At 38.2% G+C, this 20,989-nt stretch overlaps 1 protein-coding gene across 1 annotated transcript in view; it reads left to right on the top strand.

The window, feature by feature from the left end:
* The window catches only part of LOC118851176 (prostaglandin-E(2) 9-reductase-like), a 33,923-nt gene extending 14,141 nt beyond the window's left edge, over window positions 1-19,782 (top strand). Inside the window, exons 4-9 of the mRNA XM_036760695.1 lie at window positions 2,045-2,122; window positions 2,572-2,694; window positions 3,365-3,474; window positions 5,867-6,032; window positions 11,780-11,862; window positions 19,740-19,782. Coding sequence (XP_036616590.1) covers window positions 2,045-2,122; window positions 2,572-2,694; window positions 3,365-3,474; window positions 5,867-6,032; window positions 11,780-11,862; window positions 19,740-19,782 — 603 coding nt within the window. The remainder of the gene's footprint in view (window positions 1-2,044; window positions 2,123-2,571; window positions 2,695-3,364; window positions 3,475-5,866; window positions 6,033-11,779; window positions 11,863-19,739) is intronic.
* Window positions 19,783-20,989: the final 1,207 nt, after the last annotated feature.

The raw sequence follows: 20,989 nt of genomic DNA, 5'->3' as shown, positions 1-20,989 counted from the left end.
CTATCTAATTTTCCCAGCAGTTTTTGTTAAATAGTAAATACTTATTCCAGTAATTGGGGTCTTCTTTTTGTTGAATAGTAGGATATTAGATATATTTGCGTCAGTATGTTGTATACTTAAACTGTTACACTGTTAAATCTCTCTGTTTTTAATTTGATTTGCAGTAATTTTAAAGATTATTATTTTGAGTATTTGATTTACTCATCTATGGATTCAGTTTCTTAAATGGGGCTTTGTTCCAGGGCCAGGCAAGGGCTCTTGCTGGGCTTTTGGATCAAGTGGTTTGCTCTGCTCTGTCTTGGCCTGGGTTCCTTGTGTTCTTGCACTGACCTTCATCTAGAATTTGGCTCCCCACATTCTCTGAGGTTCAGACAGCCGGGTTTTCAGGGCCATCTATGGCATCTCAATACAGAGTGTTCAGATCTCCTTGGCTTTGGCCTTGGCTGTTCTGACCCAAGCTCAGTAGCATTTCAGTGGTACTTCCAGTTGTCCCTCCCCAGGGTTTTCAAGGTCTGCACCCTAGGGCTTTCTCAGATGAGTCCTTAATTCTTGTAGGACCTAGACCCAGAGCATTGCAGACCACAGATGCCACATCTCTTTGGGAAGTTGTGCTTGGGAGGGGAGAAAGGGAATGCTTTTCTTGTCTCTGGGCTGCTGGATGATTTTTTGTGCAGTTCTGGAGCAGACAATATCACATACTATTGTTTCTCATTAATTCCTTGATCATTTATTGAGTGTAATATGAAGTTCAGTTCTGCTAGAGTAGGTATGTGGGAGCTGGACTGCCTGCTTCTACTTCTGGAAGCTGTCTTCTTTGAATAGTGTTTGAAATGCAAGAGACAGGAGCAGTTAGGTGGCACAGCGGATAAAGCACTGGTCCTGGAGTAGGGAGGACCTGAATTCAAATTTGAACCTGAGTTCAAATCTGGCCTCACATACTTACTAGATGTGTGACCTTGGGCAAGTCACTGAATCCCAACTGCCGCCAAAACAGAATGCAAGGGAGGAAGGAAATTTGTGAAATGTCAACAAGTCCAAGTAGCCTTAAGAGTCTGGGTGATGGTCCAGTGCTGACATGTTAAAAGGGGAACCCCTGTTTGTCTATTGGTTATTGAGGGGGAAAGAGAAGCTGTGAGTATGGGTGTTTAAAGTAGATACACTATGGAAAGAGAGGGCTGGGGAAGAAGGGATACATGTATCATATTATTATCTATGTGGGGAAAGCGAAGTATAAGAACAAAGGATAAAATGAACAAGAGACTTGAATGGACTAAGGGGGGACCAGAGGGAAGTCAGAGAGGGAAAAGGAGTAAATGTGTTAGGGGAGGGGAGAATTTCTTCAAGCACAAGCTACAACTATGGAAGGCTGATTGACCAGCAAATAAATAAAAATGAATCAAAGATTTAGCAGTTTAGTTCTAAGCCACGGGCAACAAAACAGGAATCACTAAAACTATCCAGCAGTGAATTGTTTCCTTTTGGTTAACCCAGAGCCTAGATCAGGGTCTTACACACCAAAGGTGCTTAATAAATGCTTTAGGAGTGAGTGAGTGAATAGATATACATGACTACAGTTGTATAAAAAATTCTAGACTATTCCAGTTAAAGGACACATCTTTTCTTTTTAATATCAGTAGACTGCCAAGTTAAAAAGTGTCACATGCACATACAGAACCGTGTAATTAAAATAGGCAGTTTTGCTTGTTTCAGGAAATATGCTTCTTTATTGGGCTTAATTCAATGTTTGTTGAGAAATGTTTTGTGTCACAAATTTTCAATAAAGTTTTAAATATATAATAAAATGAGTGGGTTTGATTAGATGATCTCTAAGATTCTTTCCTGTTCTATATCTCTGATCCTCTGGACTTGTATTATAATTATCTATGGACTTGATTTCTACTAGTTGATAAGCTCCTACAAGACAAGAACTGTATCACAATTTCATGTTTTATTTGTGGCATCTGGCACAGTGTCTTATGAAACGCACACAGCAGGTGTGCATTTGAATGTCTCGAAAAGACAGGTTTCCCTCCTTTTATTACAGCCTGGCAAAGACATGATGCCAATGGATGAAAATCACAAAGTTATTGGTGACTCTGTGGATTTACGTGACACTTGGGAGGTAGGTGACTTGTGGAAGCGGAGAACAAAAAACATGCTGTGACTTTAAGGTAAAGTCAGCCCTGCCAAGAAGTGATTGTGACTGGAGAGGGAGATCCTCAGGTAATTGGAAGTGAATTTTATCAAATAAAGAGATGCAAGACCTGAACTCAAATCATGGTTTGGTTACTTAGTACCTGTATGATTTTTGGTTAAAACTTCTCTTGATTCTGGTTTCCTTGACCAAAAACAGGAAAAAAACAAAAACAAAAAAAACTGAGGAGGTTGAACTAAATTGTATCTGAAGATCCTTCCAGGTTTTAATTCTGTGACATGCCTTCTCCTGAGGTTCTTTTTTCAAAACAGAGGAGAGCAAGTGAAAAGACCAAGGCTAGGTGGTGAATGGGGGAAGGATTCTACTTGACATGTCCTCCAAGGTTCCATAGGAGTTCACAATCTCTCTCTATTTAGGCCATGGAGAAATGTAAGGATGCAGGCCTTGTGAAGTCCATTGGAGTGTCCAACTTCAACCGCAGGCAATTGGAGATGATCCTGAATAAAACTGGGCTTAAATATAAACCTGTCTGCAACCAGGTAAAACAATTCTTTTTCTAGTGCAGTTTCTTTCCTTTCCTTCCCCTCCCTTATAAATGAGTGGAGGAACCACAGCTCCCTGAAATTCTTATCTTCATCAGGCTCCTAGATTTCATTTTTTATTTTTGGAACTATTTCTTCCTACTCACATTTTCCCAATTTTTAAAAGTAAAACTTATTTCTTTGATTCTTTAAACCATAAAACTTTTCAGACATACAAGATTTCATCCTATGTAATACATAAGGTCATTTGAGTCTGTTTTTATTAAACAGGTGATTTTCTATTCACAACAGTTGCTCAGATAATTAATACCTGAAAGCTCTGTTTCTTCAAGTACATTTAAATAGTTTTTATTAAACCAAAGTTCTTTTCCTACTTCTTTCATGCATCAATCTCTTTATCAATGGCGGTAGCTGAATCCTACATCCCTTATTAATTGATTTTAGTCTTTTCCTTAACTCAAAACTACTTTTTCTGCCCCTTTCATAACTAATGGCTGTATGTGGAAAAAGGGCTTAAATAGACATATATTGTACTAACATTCTGTGATTTGGGGTGTAGCTAGATAATTCGCAAGATCTTTAATTATTAAAATGCTTGATATTGTTCATTTTGGCCTCATGCATCTTATTTTTATTAATTAAAACTTCACTATTTATTGTACTGCAGGTGGAATGCCATCCCTACCTGAACCAGAGCAAATTGTTGGAATTCTGCAAGTCAAATGATATCATACTGGTAGCATGCAGTGCTTTGGGTTCCCAGAGAGAGCCTCCATGGTGAGAAAGTGGGTCTGTAATGGATTTATTTTGATTTTCCTTTATTTTTATTTTTTTAAATTTATTTAATATATTTAGTTTTCAGCATTGATTTTCACGAAAGTTTAAATTACAATTTTTTTCCCCGTTTCCACCCTCCCCCCACTCCAAGATGATGTATATTCTGGTTGCCCCACGACAATGTTCCTAGGAGTTTTCTTTTGGGGATCTATTTGAGGAGGCGATCGGTGGATTCTTTCAATTTCTATTTTACCCTCTGACTCTAGAATACCAGGGCAATTCTCCTTGATAATTTCTTGAAAGATGATATCTAGGCTCTTTTTTTGATCCTGGCTTTCAGGTAGTACAATAATTTTTAAATTATCTCTCCTGGATCTATTTTCTAGGTCAGTAGTTTTTCCAATGAGATATTTGACATTGTCTTCCATTTTTTCATTCCTTTGGTTCTGTTTTATACTATCTTCATTTCTCATCAAGTCACTAGCTTCCACCTGCTCCAATCTAATTTTTAAGGTAGTATTTTCTTCAGTGGTCATTTGGACCTCCTTTTCCATTTGGCTAATTCTGCCTTTCAAGGCATTCTTCTCCTCATTGGCTTTTTGGAGCTCTTTTGCCTTTTGAGTTAGTCTATTTTTTAAAGTGTTGTTTTCTTCAATATATTTTTCAGTATTTTTTTGGGTCTCCTTTAGCAAGTCATTGACTTGTTTTTCATGGTTTTCTTGCATCATTCTCATTTCTCTTCCCAATTTTTCCTCTACTTCTCTAACTTGCTTTTCCAAATCCTTTTTGAGCTCTTCCATGGCCTGAGATCGGTTCATGTTTTTCTTGGAGGCTATTTGTGTAGGCTCTTTGACTTTGTTGACTTCTTCAGGCCATATGTTTTGGTCTTTGTCACTAAAGAAAGATTCCAAAGTCTGAGACTGAATCTGGGCGTGTTTTCGCTGCCTGGCCGTGTTCCCAGCCAACTTACTTGACCCTTGAGTTTTTTGTCAGGGTATGACTGCTTGTAGAGCAAAGAGTACTTTGTTCCAAGCTTGAGGGGATGTGCCATTGATTTCAGAGCTATTTCTATACAGCCAGCTCTGCCACACCAGCACTCCTCCTTCCTCAAGGACCACCAACCCGGACCTGACGCAAATCTTCAGCAGCCTCTGCACTCCTGCACTGATCCACCACTTAATTCCTCCCACCAGGTGGGCCTGGGGCCGGACGTAACTGCAGCTGTAGTTCTGTAGCTGCACCTCCCCCCTGCCCCTGGGGCAGTGGCCAAACCGTTAACTCTGTCCCCCTGCAGCTTTTTCCACTAACCTTCTCTGTTTTCTTTGATGTTTGTGGGTTGAGAAGTCTGGTAACTGCCACAGCTCACTGATTCAGGGTGCTAGGGCCTGTCCTGCCCGCTCCTGGTCTGGTTGGTCCTGCTGCCTCCCATTCTGAGCTCTGCTCCCCTCCACTCTGTGCGTGATAGACCTCATCCAGCAAACATCCAGGCTGTCCTGGGCTGCATCCCTGCTTCCCTCTGTAATTTTGTGGGTTCTGCATTTCTAGAATTTGTTTGGAGCCATTTTTTATAGGTTTTTGGAGGGATGTGGTGGGGAGCTCACGCAAGTCCCTGCTTTCCAGCCACCATCTTGGCTCCACCCACAAATGATTTTCAACAGTACATTTCATTTTCATAATCACATAACTGAAAATCTTAGATAATAAAGATACCACTGTAGTCATGGTTCTTTGATTATGGAAAAGCAAAATGTAACTTTGAATCATAGGGGCAGTGAAGTGGAACAGAGTATGAAGTACTAGTTCCACAGTCAAGAAGTCCTGAGTTCAAATCCAGCCTCAGACAATCACTGTGTGAACCAAGAAAGTCACTTAACTTCTCTTTTCCTCAGTTTCCTCATATAGTTACCAAAAGGAGAAGCACCAACATCTGGGTTTCCTTCAAAGCTGGGGGTGGCTCTTAACAATGGCTACCCAGAGTCTCCACACCAACACTGTGAGAGCCCCTGTAATGGATTTCTTAATCACTAATAAAAGTTGACTACCCAAATTTGTGTATGCTTACAAATTATGCAACACTGAACAATGGAAACAGCATTGATTGTAGGATTATAATTAACTGGATTTGACTCCCATTTGACTTCCAGCACTTTATTAGTTGCATGATCCTGAAGAAATAACTAAATGTTTCTAAGCCCCATTTCATTTTATGTAAAGAGAAGATAATAACTTTTTCCCTTCCAACCTCATGGTATTATTATGAGGTTCAAATGAGATGTCTATGGAAATGCTTTCAAAAATGTAAAAAACTAAAGAAAGATAACTATCTACATAGCATTGAACTCGGCCCCATTTCCCTGACCATAGATTTTAAAATGTTTGTTTTCTCTTGCAGGGTAGATGAAAAATCTCCCATCCTCCTAGAAGACCCATTCCTGGGAGCCATTGCCAAGAAGCACAATCGGAGCCCAGCCCAGGTTGCTCTCCGATACCAGATTCAGCGAGGGGTGGTAGTCCTGGCAAAGAGCTTCACTGAAAAGCGGATAATGGAGAACTTTCAGGTAAAGAGGCATGGGCAGAGTTGGTTTAAGCAGCTGCACAAACACTGGTGTTGGTGAATGGAACATTGGAGAAAATGATGAAAAAGAGAGAAGTCTAAAAGTTGGTCATTAGGAAAGTGATTCCTGAAGAGTCCAGTGGACTTCAGTGATTCTGTCTGTTGGATGTAAGTGTGACTTCCCCCCCCCCCATTCTCTGCAATTCTCAAAAGATCTCTAAGAAACTACTTGTTCACTTCAATTTTCTGAGGAGAGAGAGTGTGTGACACACACTTTGGAATAACTACTTTATATTTATTCATGTTATATCATGCATATATATAATATAAAGAGAATAAGTACATAGTAGTTAGATACATAGTAGTTTGGGAAGGAGAGCATTAGCAATTAAGGGGATCAGGAAGGACATCATATAGAAGTTGGTAATTGAGTTAAAGGAATTTGAAAGGAATTCTGTGAGGTGGAGGTTAAGAGAGAATCCATTTCAGGGATTGCGCGGATAGGGGTTGGCTAGTACAAAGAGAAGACAAGAGATGCATTGTTGAATGTGAGGAAGCAAGAGAAAGATAGGTTTGGGCCAGATTGTGGAGGAGTTTATATTTTATCCTCAAAGCAATAAGGATTTTATTGAATAAGGAATGACACAGTGAGATCTGACCTTAAGGTTAATGACTTTGTCAGCAATGAGGAGAATGGACTACACTGGGGAGTGACTTGAAGGAGAGTGACCAATAATGCAGATGAAAAGTGATGGTGGTAGCTGTCTGAGCAGACAGAAGGGGTGAGATATAAGAGATGTTGAGGCAGAAACAGCAAGATTTGTCAACTAAGTATATTTGAGGGATGAGAAAATGTGAGGAATTGAGGAACCTGTGAGACTAGGAAACTTGTGGTTCTTTATACAGAAGTTAGGAAGTTTGGAATCAGTGCTGCTTTGGGGGAAATGATAACGACTTCTGTTTTGGACATATTAAATTTGAGATGTCTCAGACATTTAGTTTGAAATATCTCCTTGTGAGATCTGATAAAAGTAAACTTTGTTTCTCCTTCCCACCCCTCCTATTATTATACCCACCCTTCTGGCTGCCTGAGGGGGCAGACATTAAATGAAAAACTTCTTTGTATTTTAAAATGGTTAACTTTTTTTTTTAATTTGTACTTCAGCTGAAGCATAATGGATTCTGCTCCACCCCCTTCTCTTTACCCTGTGTGTATGTGTGTGTGTGTGTGTGTGTGTGTGTGTGTGTGTGTACTTCAAATGTGTTTCTTGTAAGCAACTCATTGTAGGATTCTGGTTTTTAATCCACTCTGCTGTCTGCTTCCATTTTATGGGTGAGTACAACCCATTTACATTCACAGTTATGACTACTACTGTGTATTTCCTTTCATCCTATTTTTCCCCTGTTCATCCTTCTGGTCCTTTTCACCCTGTCCCTCCTCACCAGTGTTTTTCTTCTGACCCCCATTTCCCTCAATCTGCTCTCCCTTCTATCAGTTGTCTCTGCTTCTCTTATTACCCTCCCCTTCTACTTCTCAATATGGTAAGATAGATTTCTATATCCAACTGAGTGTGTATGTTATTCCCTCTTTAAGTCTCTTTCATGTGAGATAATTTACCCCTTTCTACTTCTCTTCTCTCTTCTCCCAGTGCAATCTTCTTTTCCATCCCTTATTTTTTTTATGTCCCTAATCAAAATCAACTTATGCCTAAACCCTCTCTCTATATATACCCTTTCTAACTGGACTATTAGTAATACAGTTCTTAAGAATTATAAATATCAGCTTCCCATGTAGCGATGTAAACAGCTTAACCTTATCGAATCCCTTATGTTTTTTCCTCTTTCCTGTTTGACTGTTTATGTTTCTCTTTTGTCTTATTTTTGGAAGTCACATTTTCTGTTCAGCTCTGCCCTTTTTTATCAGGAATGCTTGAAAGCCCTCTATTTCATTAAATATCCATTTTTCCCCTTGAGGATTATATATTCAGTTTTGCTAGGTAGGTGATTCTTGGTTGCGATCCTGGCTCCTTTGCCTTCTGGAATATCATATTCAAAGCCCTTTAATCCTTTAATGTAGAAGCTGCTAAATCCTGTATAATCCTTACTGAGGCTCCTTAATATTTCAGTTGTTTCTTTCTGGCTGCTTGAAGTATTATCTCCTTGATCTGAGAGTTCTAGAGTTTGGCTATAATATTACTGGCAGTTTTCATTTGGGTATCTCTTTCAGGAAGTTATTGGTAGATTCTTTCAATTTCAATTTTACCTTCAGGTTCTAGGATATTAAGGCAGTTTTCCTTGATAATTCCTTGAAATATGATGTTCAGCATATCTCTGTTTCTCTCTCTCTCTCTCTCTCTCTCTCTCTCTCTCTCTCTCTCTCTCTCTCTCATAGTTTCATTTGTTTTCTATTATCTCCCTTGGATCTCTTTTCCAGGTCAGTTGTTTTTCCAATGGGACAGTTCACATTTTCTTCTGTGTTTTTCATTTTTTGATTTTATTTCATTGATTCTTGATGTCTCATGGAGTCATTAGCTTCCAATTGCCCAATTCTAATTTTTGAGGAGTTGTTTTCTTCAGTGAATCTTCTTTTCTTCAGTACATCTTTTTCTATTTTCTGTGCTTCATTTATCAAACTGTTGACTCTTTTTTCATGATCCTTTTGCATCACTCTCCTTTATTTTCCCAATTTTTCTTCTACCTCTCTTAATTAACTTTTAAAATCCTGTTAAAGCTCTTCCAGGAGTTCTTTTTGGATGTGGCAGGAGTTCTATTTGGTGTTGAGACCAATTTTGGATTTTCTTTGAGGCTTTGAATGTAGGTGTTTTGACATTGTTGTCTTCTGACTTTGTGTTTTAATCTTCCCTGTACCCATAGTAACTTTCTATGGTCAGGTTCTTTTTTTTTTTTTTTTTTTTGCTCATTTTGCAGTCTATTTGATGACTTAAAGTTGGACTCTGTTCCTAGGGTAGAGGGGGCACTATCCCAAGATTCTTGTGCTGGGAGACAGGGACCTCACTACTGGTCTGCTGTTCTGGGGGTGTAAAGTCTCAGCTGCCTGCTGCTCAGGCCTGCTATGCCAGGACCACTGACCTGTGCTCAGGATCTTGCTGCTAGCTTGACTGGATGCTGCCTGCACTGGACTGTGCTCACCTTTCAACTGTGAGACAGACCTTTTCTAGTGACTTTCCAAGTTGTATTGGGCTGGAAAATTTTTTTCACTCTGTCCTTTCATTGATTCTGATCCTCTAGAATTCATTTTGAGGCATTATTTTATAGTTGTTTGGCAGTGAATTTGAAAGAGTTCAGGTAAGTTCCTACCTTATTCTGCCATCTTCTTTTTAAATTAGTACTAAAGCTAATTTAGATAAAGTGATAGATACTAAATGTGGGTTCTTTGCTAAAGTATTTCTCTCTAGGGTATGCAAAGAAAAGGAACAGGGCTTTGACATTGGTACTTGATGAAGAAGAGAACTGGGCAGAGGGCATAGAGTCTTTCAGCCTGAATATTACTAGAGGGATCCAGTTAGGGGCATGGTAGCTATATGAGAGGTAATCTTAATGATTTTTAAAATATTTTATAAATTTCTCAAGTTGTGTGACAACTCACACAAATGAAGGTGTCATGTTCCATCCTCCTAACACCCTCAAAACCAGAACAAAGGAGTTAAAGCAATAGCCTTAAGGAAGAGAGAATTAATAAGTATAAAGATGCTTCAGGTACATTTACTTCTCACATTGTGAATGTGTTGACTAAGGCAATGGTTCCCAACATTTTTTTGTTCTCCAAACCTTTTCCAAGAACAACATACATTGTGTTGTGAACCACCAGGATAATTTAATATACTGTTCATAATATTGTTTTATATTTATTAACTAAGTGCTCAAAATACCAGTAATATATTTTGCAAGCTCCAAATTGAAATTTACATTATGTAATTATAAAACATAAATATTATTCTACCAATATTTATGAAAACTCTAAATACAAAAGAAAACTAATTATAATTATGAATATTTTATGTGAGTATTCCAGTAAGCCCTCATATTCTTCCAATTATCTGCAAGACTTCATATTAAACTTATTTTGCCAACTTTGTTGAATATGATTAACATAATGAAATAAGTTAGAACTTGGAATATGTTAAACCTAATATAATAATCATATGTGTATTTAATTTTGATATAGGACTTTTTTATTTGAGCAGAACTTTGTAATATTTGACTCAACAACAAATAAGCACAGTCTTTTTTTTTCTTGGAGGCGGAAGATGAGGTAATTGGTGTTAAGTGACTTGCCCAAGGTCACACAGCTAGTAAGTGTGAAATGTCTGAGGTCAGATTTGAACTCAGGTCCTCCTGATTCCAGGGCTGGTGCCCTATTCACTGCACCAGTTAGCTGCCCCTTAAATACAGTCTTAAAACAGTTTACACATGATGTTTATTTCTGTATTTTAATTTAAAATAAGAATAAAGTAAAAATGCTTGCTCCCATAAATAATGTAGTGGAAAATGGTAGGAGAATTTTACAACCTATTTTGTTTAAACTTGAAAGTTCATTTTAAATTTTTAGCCACCCAATCAAATGATGAAAATAGTTCAGATATAAAAGATTTACTTTTCTACTGGCTAATAAGAAGCATTGTATTAAATTATAAAAGTACATAAAGTACAATTACATATATTGCTTCATTTTAAATCAATTTTTATATCTACATTAATCTTTGTAAGGAGAAAATATCTTCAGATATAACTTCATTCTTCTCTACTGCTGGCATACTGGCTACACTCTCAAAGAAACTCTGCTGAAACACTGATGATTGTTGACAACCAGTTCATTTAAACTGAAGAACAGTATCGTAAGTGGAGGATGTAGTTGTCAGAAAAATGCCTTAATATTGCAATGAGAGGCAATATAAAGTTTGTTTCTCCCGAGTGCTTGGGATAGTGCATGATAGTTTTAAGATGGCTTGTAAGTGATTATGGATTTCAAACAGCCTGACATTTGCAAGAATGCAAATGCAAAAAGAATGCATTTTGATCATGTGATTATGCCACTGATGAGATAGAATTATACAGTAACAGAAGGGAATGAAGGAACTCTCTTTTGTACTGAATGCAAGTGAGAGTATGCCCATACATCTGATCACCTATTGGGAATCTATTTGCACTCAAATATTGGTCTCCTGTGGCCATGGCTATTTGGAAACCATCTGAAGATAGGTTGAGAAACTTCAAGAGTATGTTGCACTAATTCAGAAGTGGTCAGTTTGCTGTAGTAACCACACAGAAATCATTGTGTGTTTGATGGTTTTGAATTTTTTCAGAAATAAAACTATATTGCTTCAAACATACATAGGCTTTTTGTCTCAGGGGAAAATATATTTGCAACAAATTTCATGCAATTATTTGCTATGTAAAACAGAATTAAAATTTTTTAAACATGAACTTGTTGGACAAATATCCTGAATCCCTAAGGGGTTCATGAACAGCTAAATGGAAACTTCTAGATTTGGGGGATGTCTACAACTCTAAAAGGAGGTATTAGGAAAGGGTGGCTCCAACCACAAGAAGATGGGGGCTATCAAGTGGGAGTAGATAGTTTTCAGCTAGCCTAAATGCCTCCAACACCAGACCAGAGTTATAAGAGTCTCAGTGGAGAGTGTGACTGATTCAGTCAGTCGAGTTGCCTATTCTGTTCTGAGGTGCTATAAGCAGATCCTACTTATTATAATATTCTCTCTTCCATGGCAGATATTTGAGTTCCAGTTGCCTCCAGAAGACATGAAAGTCATTGATGGCCTTAACAGAAACCTTCGTTACCTGATGCCTCATCAGTGAGTTTTTGCTCTTAACATCTTACTTTCTTTTTAGTCCCTGTGACTGTAGGAACATGGGGCAGCACTTTAAATGAAGGAATCCTTTTTCAAGTCTGTCACAGAGAAGCTATAAATCTACAAAGTGTAATGTTTTACCATGGTCATCAAATTTCCTCTTCCTTTTATCTGAAGCAGCCCTGTGGACCTCTCCTATGCACTTATTCTGGGTCAGGTCTAAAAAGAGCCATTTCAGTAATTGAGGCTCATGGGTAAAATTGCAATAAGGTATTTGCAACTTCAGCCATTTGTATGCCCTCACATGTGGCAGTTCTCTATGTAGTCCTCCTGTCTCAGTCTTTAATAGAAAAATTCTATTTTTTCATACATGGATTTTATTATTTTTTTTGGTGTACAATTGGTCCTTTTCTTCCACTTTCAGTAACCAAGCTTCTCCCATACAAATGGAAAAGTACCTTATGTCAGAAACTTAGGTTCTATTTCTGTCTCTAATGCTTACTAGCTATGAAACAAATGAACAAATTCCTTATCCTCTCTGAATCACAGTTTCTTAGAAAATCTGGAAAAAGAAGGGTTTGGATTAGATAATCTTTAAGGACTCCAAATTAGGCCTGAAGGGTGTGCTAGGGCCTAGATTCTGTGAAGATGAACACTAGAGCATCACACTTTAATGTTAGTGGAGGGTATAGTCACAAGCATTCAATGATAGATGAAGAAAACTGAGTGTGGCTTCCTCCAAATCCATTTTCTATAAGGATTTTTGTACTCCTCTATCATTCCTTAGGAAGTGAGGTTCAGAGAAGCCCCACACCTCTGACCACTTTCATTCTCATTATTCTTATTTTATTCTCATAGTCTCAATTTATTCTCATTATCCTCTGGTCCCATGTTAGCCTAGGGATATTAGGAAATTATATAAACATGATCATTAAAGTAAGCAGGATATATGTCTTTGGATTTTCTCTCTTCTAACTTTACAACCTTGTTTTTCATGTCTAAAACTAAACTCACCTTTCCTCCATGCACTCCCCACCTCCAAACTTCCCCTGTTACCATCAAGAGTACTGCTATCCTCCCAGCCTCAAGGCTTACAACCTAGGAGTCATCCTTGACTCCTCACTATCTCTCACCCCACCCCTTCTCATATTCCATCTATTGCCAGGGCCAAATGATTTCACCTTTGCAACATCTTTTGAATATGCTGCCTTCTTTCCTCTGATACTACCACCACCATGTTGCAGGTCTTCTTCACCTCGTACTGGAAAGCCTATTGAAATAGGCTTTTGGTGAGTCTGCCTGCCTTAATTTTCTCCCCATTCCCATCCATTCTTCATTAAGCCACCATGTCATTAAACCTTCATGGTCTCTATCATCTCCTGGAGCATATGCAAAATTTTCTGTTTGGCATTTAGAGTCCTCCATAACTTACTCCCCATCCCCCACCTTTCTAGTCTTCACATACTTTATTCTTTGCCATATACTGTTTCACCTAATGACACTGGCCTAGTTGTTTTTTTATGAACAAGGCATGCTATCTTAGGCTCTGGATGTTTTCTCTGGGTCTCCTCCATTCTTGGAATACTTTTCCCCTCACTTCTCTCTGCTGACTTCACTGGCTTTCTTCAAGTCCTAACTAGAATTCTACCTTCTCCAGGAAGCCTTTCCCAACCCCTCTTAATTCTAGTGCCTTCCAGCTTTTTTTTAATCTTCCCCTCCCCATAATAGTATTTTATTGTTCCCAGTTACATATAAAAGTAATTTTCAACATGCATTTTATAAGATTTTGAATTCCAGATTTTTTTTCTCCCTCCCTCCCCTCCCCCTTCCCCAAGACAGCATGTAATCTTATATTACTGACAAAATCCAGCAGAAGATCTAGAAAGAGAAATGCAATTTAAAACAACTGAAGACAATAGAAAATATTTGGGGGTCTACCTGCCAAAACCAACTGAGGAATTGTATGAACACAATTTCAACACCCTTTTCATGCAAATAAAATCAGATCTAACTAAGTAGAATAAAGTTAGAGCTAATATAAAAAAATGACAATTCTACCTAAATTAATTTACTTATTCAGTACCATACCAATCAAACTACCAAAAAATAATTTATTGAACTAGAAAAAATAATAACAAAATTCATCTGGAAAAACAAAAGGTCAATTGTAAAGGGAATTAATGAAAAGAAGTCCAAGGGAAAGTGGCTTAGCTATACTAGATATAAAACTCAGTTATAAAGCAGCAATCATTAAAACTATTTGGTAATGGCAAAAAAGAAGGGTATATCAGTGGAATAGGTACACAAGACATAGTAGTCAGTGACTATAGTAATCTACTATTTGACAAACCCAAAGATTCCAGCTTCTGGGATAAGTACTCACTATTTGATGAAAACTGGTGAATAGTGTGGCAGAAACTAGACATAGACCATCTCTTACACCATATACCGAGATAATGTCAACATGGGTACATGATTTAAACATAAAGAGCAATACCATAAACAAATTAGGAGAGGAAAGAATAGTGTACCTGTCAGATCTATGGAGAAGGGAAGAATTTATGACCAAAGAAGAGATAGAGAACATTATGAAGTAAAAAGTGGATCATTTTGATTACATTAAAAAGTTTTTTCAGAAAGTCAATGCAGCTAAGATTAGAAAGGAAGCAGAAAGCTGGGAAACAATTTTACAGCCAGTTTCTCTGATAAAGGCTTCGTTTCTGAAATATATAGGGAACTGATTCAAATTATAAGAATGCAAGCCATTCCTCAATTGACAAATGGTCAAAGGATATGAGCAGGTAGTTTTCAGATGAAGAAATAAAAGCTAACTATAGTCATATAAAATGCTCTAAATCAGGGCTTCTTAAACTTGGGGTTGGGACCCACAGTTTAAGAAGCACTACTCTAAATCATTATTGATTAATGAAATGCCAATTAAAACAACTCTGAGGTACCATTTCACACCTATCAGAAAAAAGGAAAATGGTTAATGTTGGAGAAGATGTGGGAAAATTGGAATTGCTTTCATTGTTGGTGGAGTTGTTAATTGATCCAAACATTCTGGAGAGCAATTTGGAACTATGTCCAAAGGGTTATAAAGTTGCATACCTTTTGATCCAGCAATACCCCTACTAGATCTGCATCCCAAACAGACCAACAAAAAGGGAAAAGAATCCACATGTACAAAAATATTTATAGTGCCTTCCTTCTTTTGATTATTTTCTGTATAAAAATATTTGCTTGTGGTCACCCCCATTAGATTGTGTGCTCTCCAAGGACAGAGATTGTCTTTTGCTTTTCTTTGTATCCTCATTGCTTAGCACAGTGCCTCACATGTGGTAGGCATAATCAATGCTTATTGAATGACTGACTTCCACATAGTGGAATATGCTATTGATTGCCCTTGGAATATCTCCTTGATATTCAATTGACTGACTTCCACATAGTGGAATATTTACTGTGCTATTGATTGCCCTTGGAACATCTCCTCCTGATTCTATTCAATCAGAATTTAATGGAGTTCATAGTAGACCCTGGCTACAATGCAAAACAATACTTTTCCTACTATAAATTCCCTCCATACTGTGGGAACAAAGCCTGTTTTATTAATTGATGTGGATAACAGTATGCCATGGTGTAGGGAGTCAGTGTGATGATTATCATGGGAAAATCACTGAATTTCAAGTCTTACATTTTAACTTTGATTCATCTCTTTGCCACTTACTACCAGTTTGACTCAAGGGAAGTCACTTCCCCTCGGTTGGTTTCAGTTTCCTAAATCAGACCCCTCCAAACACCCTTTGTTATGAGGCCTTTCTTAATGATAATAGTTGACATTTACATAGTGATTTATGGTTGCAAAGTCCTTTGTACCCATAGTCTCATGTGAACCTTGCAATAACCCTGTAAAAAAAGTAGCCCCCAAAATATTATTCTCCATTTTAAAGATGAGGAAATTGAGCTTCTGAGACATTATTTGCTCATAGTCATACAGCCAGTAATCAAGAGAAAGAACTTGGATCCAACTTTTCTGATTGCACAGCCAAGATCTATTATGTTTACTGTTCAGTTATGTTTACTGATTCAATTATGTACTGACTGAGTAATGTGTGACCCTTTGGAACCCCATTTGGGGTTTTCTTAGCAAAGGTACTGGAATGGTTTGCCATTTCTTTTTTTTTTCTATAACAAACTATTTAATTAGCAATTATAGTAAAACTATCACATTTGGTCCCTTAACACCTATCTCCATTGTGCTGTGTTGTAAAGTACAAAGCCATCTTAAAAAATGAAGATGGGAAGAGAAGGCCAATGAGATCAAATACCCAAGGGGAAATCTGAGTTAGGGGTGACACAGTTTTGAAGGTATTAAAGATCAAGTTTTAAAATATCTGAAGGAATAGAAAAAACTAATAAATGTTTTTTATTTAATATATTTAGTTTTCAGCATTGATTTTCACAAGAGTTTGAATTACAAATTTTCTCCTCATTTCTACCCTCTCCCCCCCACTCCAAGGTGGCATATATTCTGGTTGCCCTGTTCCCCTGTCAGCCCTCCCTTCTGTCACTCCACTCCCCTCCCATCCCCTTTTCCCTTCCTTTCTTGTAGGGCAAGATAAATATCTATGCCCCATTGCCTGTGTATCTTATTTTCTAGTTGCATGAACAAACTTTTTTTGTTTTGTTTTTGAACATCTGTTTTTAAACTTTGAGTTCCAAATTCTCTTCCCTCTTCCCCTCCCATCCACCCTCCCTAAGAAGTCAAGCAATTCAACATGGGCCACATGTGTATCATTATGTATAACCCTTCCACAATACTCATGTTGTGAAAGACTAACTATATTTTGCTTCTTCCTAACCTATCCCCCTTTATTGAATTTTCTCCCTTGACCCTGTCCCTTTTTGAAAGTGTTTATTTTTGATTACCTCCACCCCTATTTGCCCTCCCTTCTATCATCCCCACTTTTTTTTATCTTCTTCCTCCTTCTTTCCTGTGGGGTAAGATACCCAACTGAGTATGTATGGTATGCCCTCTTCAGGTCAAATCTGATGAGAGCAAGATTCACTCATTCCCCCTCTCCTGCCTTCTCTTCTCTTCCTATAGAACTGCTTTTCCCTGCCACTTTTATGCAAGATAATTTACCCCATTCTATCTCTCCCTATCTCCTTCTCTCAATATATTCCTCTCTCCTTTAATTTGATTTTATTTCTTTTAGATATCTTCCCTTCATCTTCAACTAACCCTGTGCCCGCTCTCCCTCTCTCTCTCTCTCTCTTTCTCTCTCTCTCTCTCTCTCTCTCTCTCTCTCTCTGTATATATATATATATATATATGTATATATATATATATATATATATATGTATATATATGTATATATATATACATATATATATATATATATACACATATGTGCATATTCCCTTCAGCTACCCTAATACTGAGCTCTCATGAATCATACACATCATCTTTCCATGTAGGAATGTAAACAAAACAGTTCAACTTTAGTAAGTCCCTTGCAATTTCTTTTTCTTTTTCTTTTTCTTGATTACCTTTTCACACTTCTCTTGATTCTTGAGTTTGAAAGTCAAATTTTCTATTCAGCTCTGGCCTTTTCACTGAGAAAGCTTGAAAGTCCTCTATTTTATTGAAAATCCATATTTTGCCTTGGAGCATGATACTCAGTTTTGCTGGGTAGGTGATTCTTGGTTTTAATCCTAGCTCCATTGACCTCCAGAATATCGTATTCCAAGTCCTTCGATGTCTTAATGTAGAAGCTGCCAGATCTTGGGTATTCTGATTGTGATTCCACAATACTCAAATTGTTTCTTTCTGGCTGCTTGTAGTATTTTCTCCTTGACCTGGGAGCTCTGGAATTTGGCTAAAATATTCCTAGGAGATTTCTTTCTGGGATCTATTTGAGGAAGCGATCGATGGATTCTTTCAATTACTATTTTGCCCTGTGGCTCTAGAATATCATGGCAGTTCTCCTTGATAATTTCTTAAAAGATGATATCTAGGCTTTTATTTTTCATCGAGGCTTTCAGGTAGTCCAATAATTTTTAAATTATCTCTCCTGGATCTATTTTCTAGGTCAGTGGTTTTTCCAATGAGATACTTCACATTGTCTTCCATTTTTTCGTTCCTTTGGTTCTGTTTTATACTATCTTCATTTCTCATCAAGTCACTAGCTTCTACCTGCTCCAATCTAGTTTTTAAGGTAGTATTTACTTCAGTGGTCTTTTGGACCTCCTTTTCCATTTGGATAACTCTTCCTTTCAGGGCATTCTTCTCTTCATTGGCTTTTTGGAGCTCTTTTGCCATTTGAGTTGGTCTATTTTTTAAGGTGTTGTTTTCTTCAGTATATTTTTCAGTATTTTTTGGGCTCTCCTTTATCAAGTCATTGACTTGTTTTTCATGGTTTTCTCACATCCTTCTCATTTCTCTTCCCAATTTTTCCTCTACTTCTCTAACTTGCTTTTCCAAATCCTTTTTGAGCTCTTCCATGGCCTGAGACTAGTTCATGTGTTTCTTGGAGGCTTTTGGTGTAGTTTCTTTCACTTTGTTGACTTCTTCTGTCTGTATGTTTTAGTCTTCTTTGTCACCAAAGAAAGATTCCAGAGTCTGAGACTGAATCTGGGTGTGTTTTCGCTGCCTGGCCATATTCCCAACCAACTTACTTGACCCTTGAGTTTTTCATCAGGATATGACTGCTTGTAGAGTAAAGAGTTCTATGTTCCAAGCTTTGGGGATGTGCCAGCTCTGCCACACCAGCACTTCTCCTTCACCAAGAACCCCCAAGCTGGACTGGACTTAGATCTTCAGCAGGCTGTGCACTCCTGCTCTGATGTGGCACTTAATTCCTCCCACCAGGTGGGCCTGGGGCTGGAAGCAACTGCAGCTGTAGTTCTGTAGCTGCCCCACCTCTTATGCCCTCCCAGGGCAGTGGCTGAATGCAAACTCTATTGCTCTGTCCCCAGCAGCTTTTCCCACTAACCTGCTCTGTTGTCTTTGGTGTTTGTGGGTTGAGAAGCCTGGTAATTGCTGCAGCTCACTGATTCAGGGCGCTAGGGCACACTCCCACCAGCTCCTGGTCTGGTTGGTCCATGCTGCCCACGCTGGCCTCAGCTCCCCTCGGCTCCCTTCTGCTCCCAGCTCTGTGCAGGATAGACCTTACCCAGAGACCATCCAGGCTGTCCTGGGCTGGAGCCCTGGTTCCCTCTGCTATTTTGTGGGTTCTGCAGTTCTTCTGTGTTGTCTTTGGTGTCTGTGGGTTGAGAAGTCTGACAACTGCTTTAGCTCACTGATTCAGGGCGCTGGGGCCCGCTCCGCCTGGCTCCTGGTCTGGTTGGTCCATGCTGTGCTCTGCTCTGCTCTGCTCCCAGCTCCATCCGTGAAAGAGCTTACCCAGCAACCATGGAGGCTGCCCTGGGCTGGAGCCCTGCTTCCCTTTGCTATTTTGTGGGTTCTGCAGTTCTAGAATTGGTTCAGAGCCATTTTTTATAGGTTTTTGGAGGGACTTGGCAGGGAGCTCACGCTAGTTCCTGCTTTCCAGCTGCCATCTTGGCTCCACCCCAGTTTGCCATTTCTTTCTCCTGGTCTATTATACCACCCCCTTATTTGCCTTGTATCTCAGAAATGCTTTCTTGTTTAAGGAAACTGAACAAAGACTGAATTCAAGGCAAGAGGGATCTATAGCTAAGTCCTTGCTCAGTGTTTAGATGCATGGGCCAAAGAAAATAAACCACTATAAAGATGATATTTCTTAATCTGGGTATTTGAAGAGGTTGGGTTTGGGCAAGGGGTGGGGGGTAGGTTGTTGGATTTGGTGTGTTGGAGAGATTCCTTTAATGCATAAGACTTGTTTCTCCCTTTTCAGATTGCAGGAACATCCCAACTATCCTTATAATGATGAATACTAATGAAGTTCTGACTCAGTAGACTTGTGGCCCTGAGGCATTGCAGTTCTCTCAAAGGAATAGCTGACATTCTTTTGATGTGTATGGAAATTACATTGACTATTATGGTTAAGACATGCCCCATGGCTAAGCCTACACCAAGGCATAGGTTAAAGGAAGTTGTTTTATTATAAGTTTCATCTTTCCTGCTCCCAGGAAGGCAGACACAATGGTGTACATTTATGTAGCATTTCAAAGTTTACTCGGTACTTTTCATATAATAGTGCAAATATTATCCACTTTTTTCCAAGAAACGTAACCTTAACTGTGAGAGGTTGTATCAGAGCTAGTTTCTGGCTCATGATCTTCCTCTTTTCTCAGATCTTATCATTATTCTAAGTACTTCAACATGGATGTTGATATCCCCTCCAGCATCCTAAGTACTCCATTCCTTAATCTCCTCAACTCTTTTGGATGACTTCTTCACTTCACCATCTATATAATAGTGCAGATCAGCTGTCCTAGGACTGGCAGTTCCCTTCAGTTCTCTACAATTTAATTCCAGCTACTTTCATATCCAGCATGAATACAGTAATTTCTGTGATTATGTGGTACAGAAGAAAGCCAATCATATAAATATATGCATATATATAAGTATATATAATCAGAAATCAATCATTAGAAATTAAGAAAACAATCACATTCTGTGGGGGGTACACACAAATAATGAATATATGATCGTTCACACAAAACCTGGAAGAACACTAGCCCCTATATTCCTTGAGGCTGACAAATATCCATATCTGAGGTAACCCCTAAGGCAAAAATAAATCTTTGCATCTGGGATCTACCTGTGGTAAAGAACATGTAACTTCAATACTGATTATTCTAGGTGAACGTTAATGATTTTAATAAATAATGGCCAAACAATCTATCAAATAAAAATCTATCATATGAAATCTATGAAATAAAAAGCATGATTTAATATAGAACCTATATTGTATTTTATGCCATCTTGGGGAAGAGGCAGGGGTGGGAAGTGGAGAAAAATTAAAACTTATGGAAATGAATGTTGAAAACTAAAAATAAATAAATAAATTTATTTTTTAAAAAAGCATTCTTTATAAAATAAGCTTGTAAGCCTAATGATAACATAACCAGTATTATGGATTTTTAAACTTTATTGTCAGTCAAGTATCATCAATTTGGACTAATGCATTTATGAATCATC

This window comes from Trichosurus vulpecula, chromosome 5, assembly GCF_011100635.1.
Source record: "Trichosurus vulpecula isolate mTriVul1 chromosome 5, mTriVul1.pri, whole genome shotgun sequence".
In the NCBI taxonomy this organism is placed as follows: domain Eukaryota; kingdom Metazoa; phylum Chordata; class Mammalia; order Diprotodontia; family Phalangeridae; genus Trichosurus; species Trichosurus vulpecula.
Note: the sequence above shows the minus strand (reverse complement) of the source record. Positions and strands in the feature narration are given on the sequence as shown.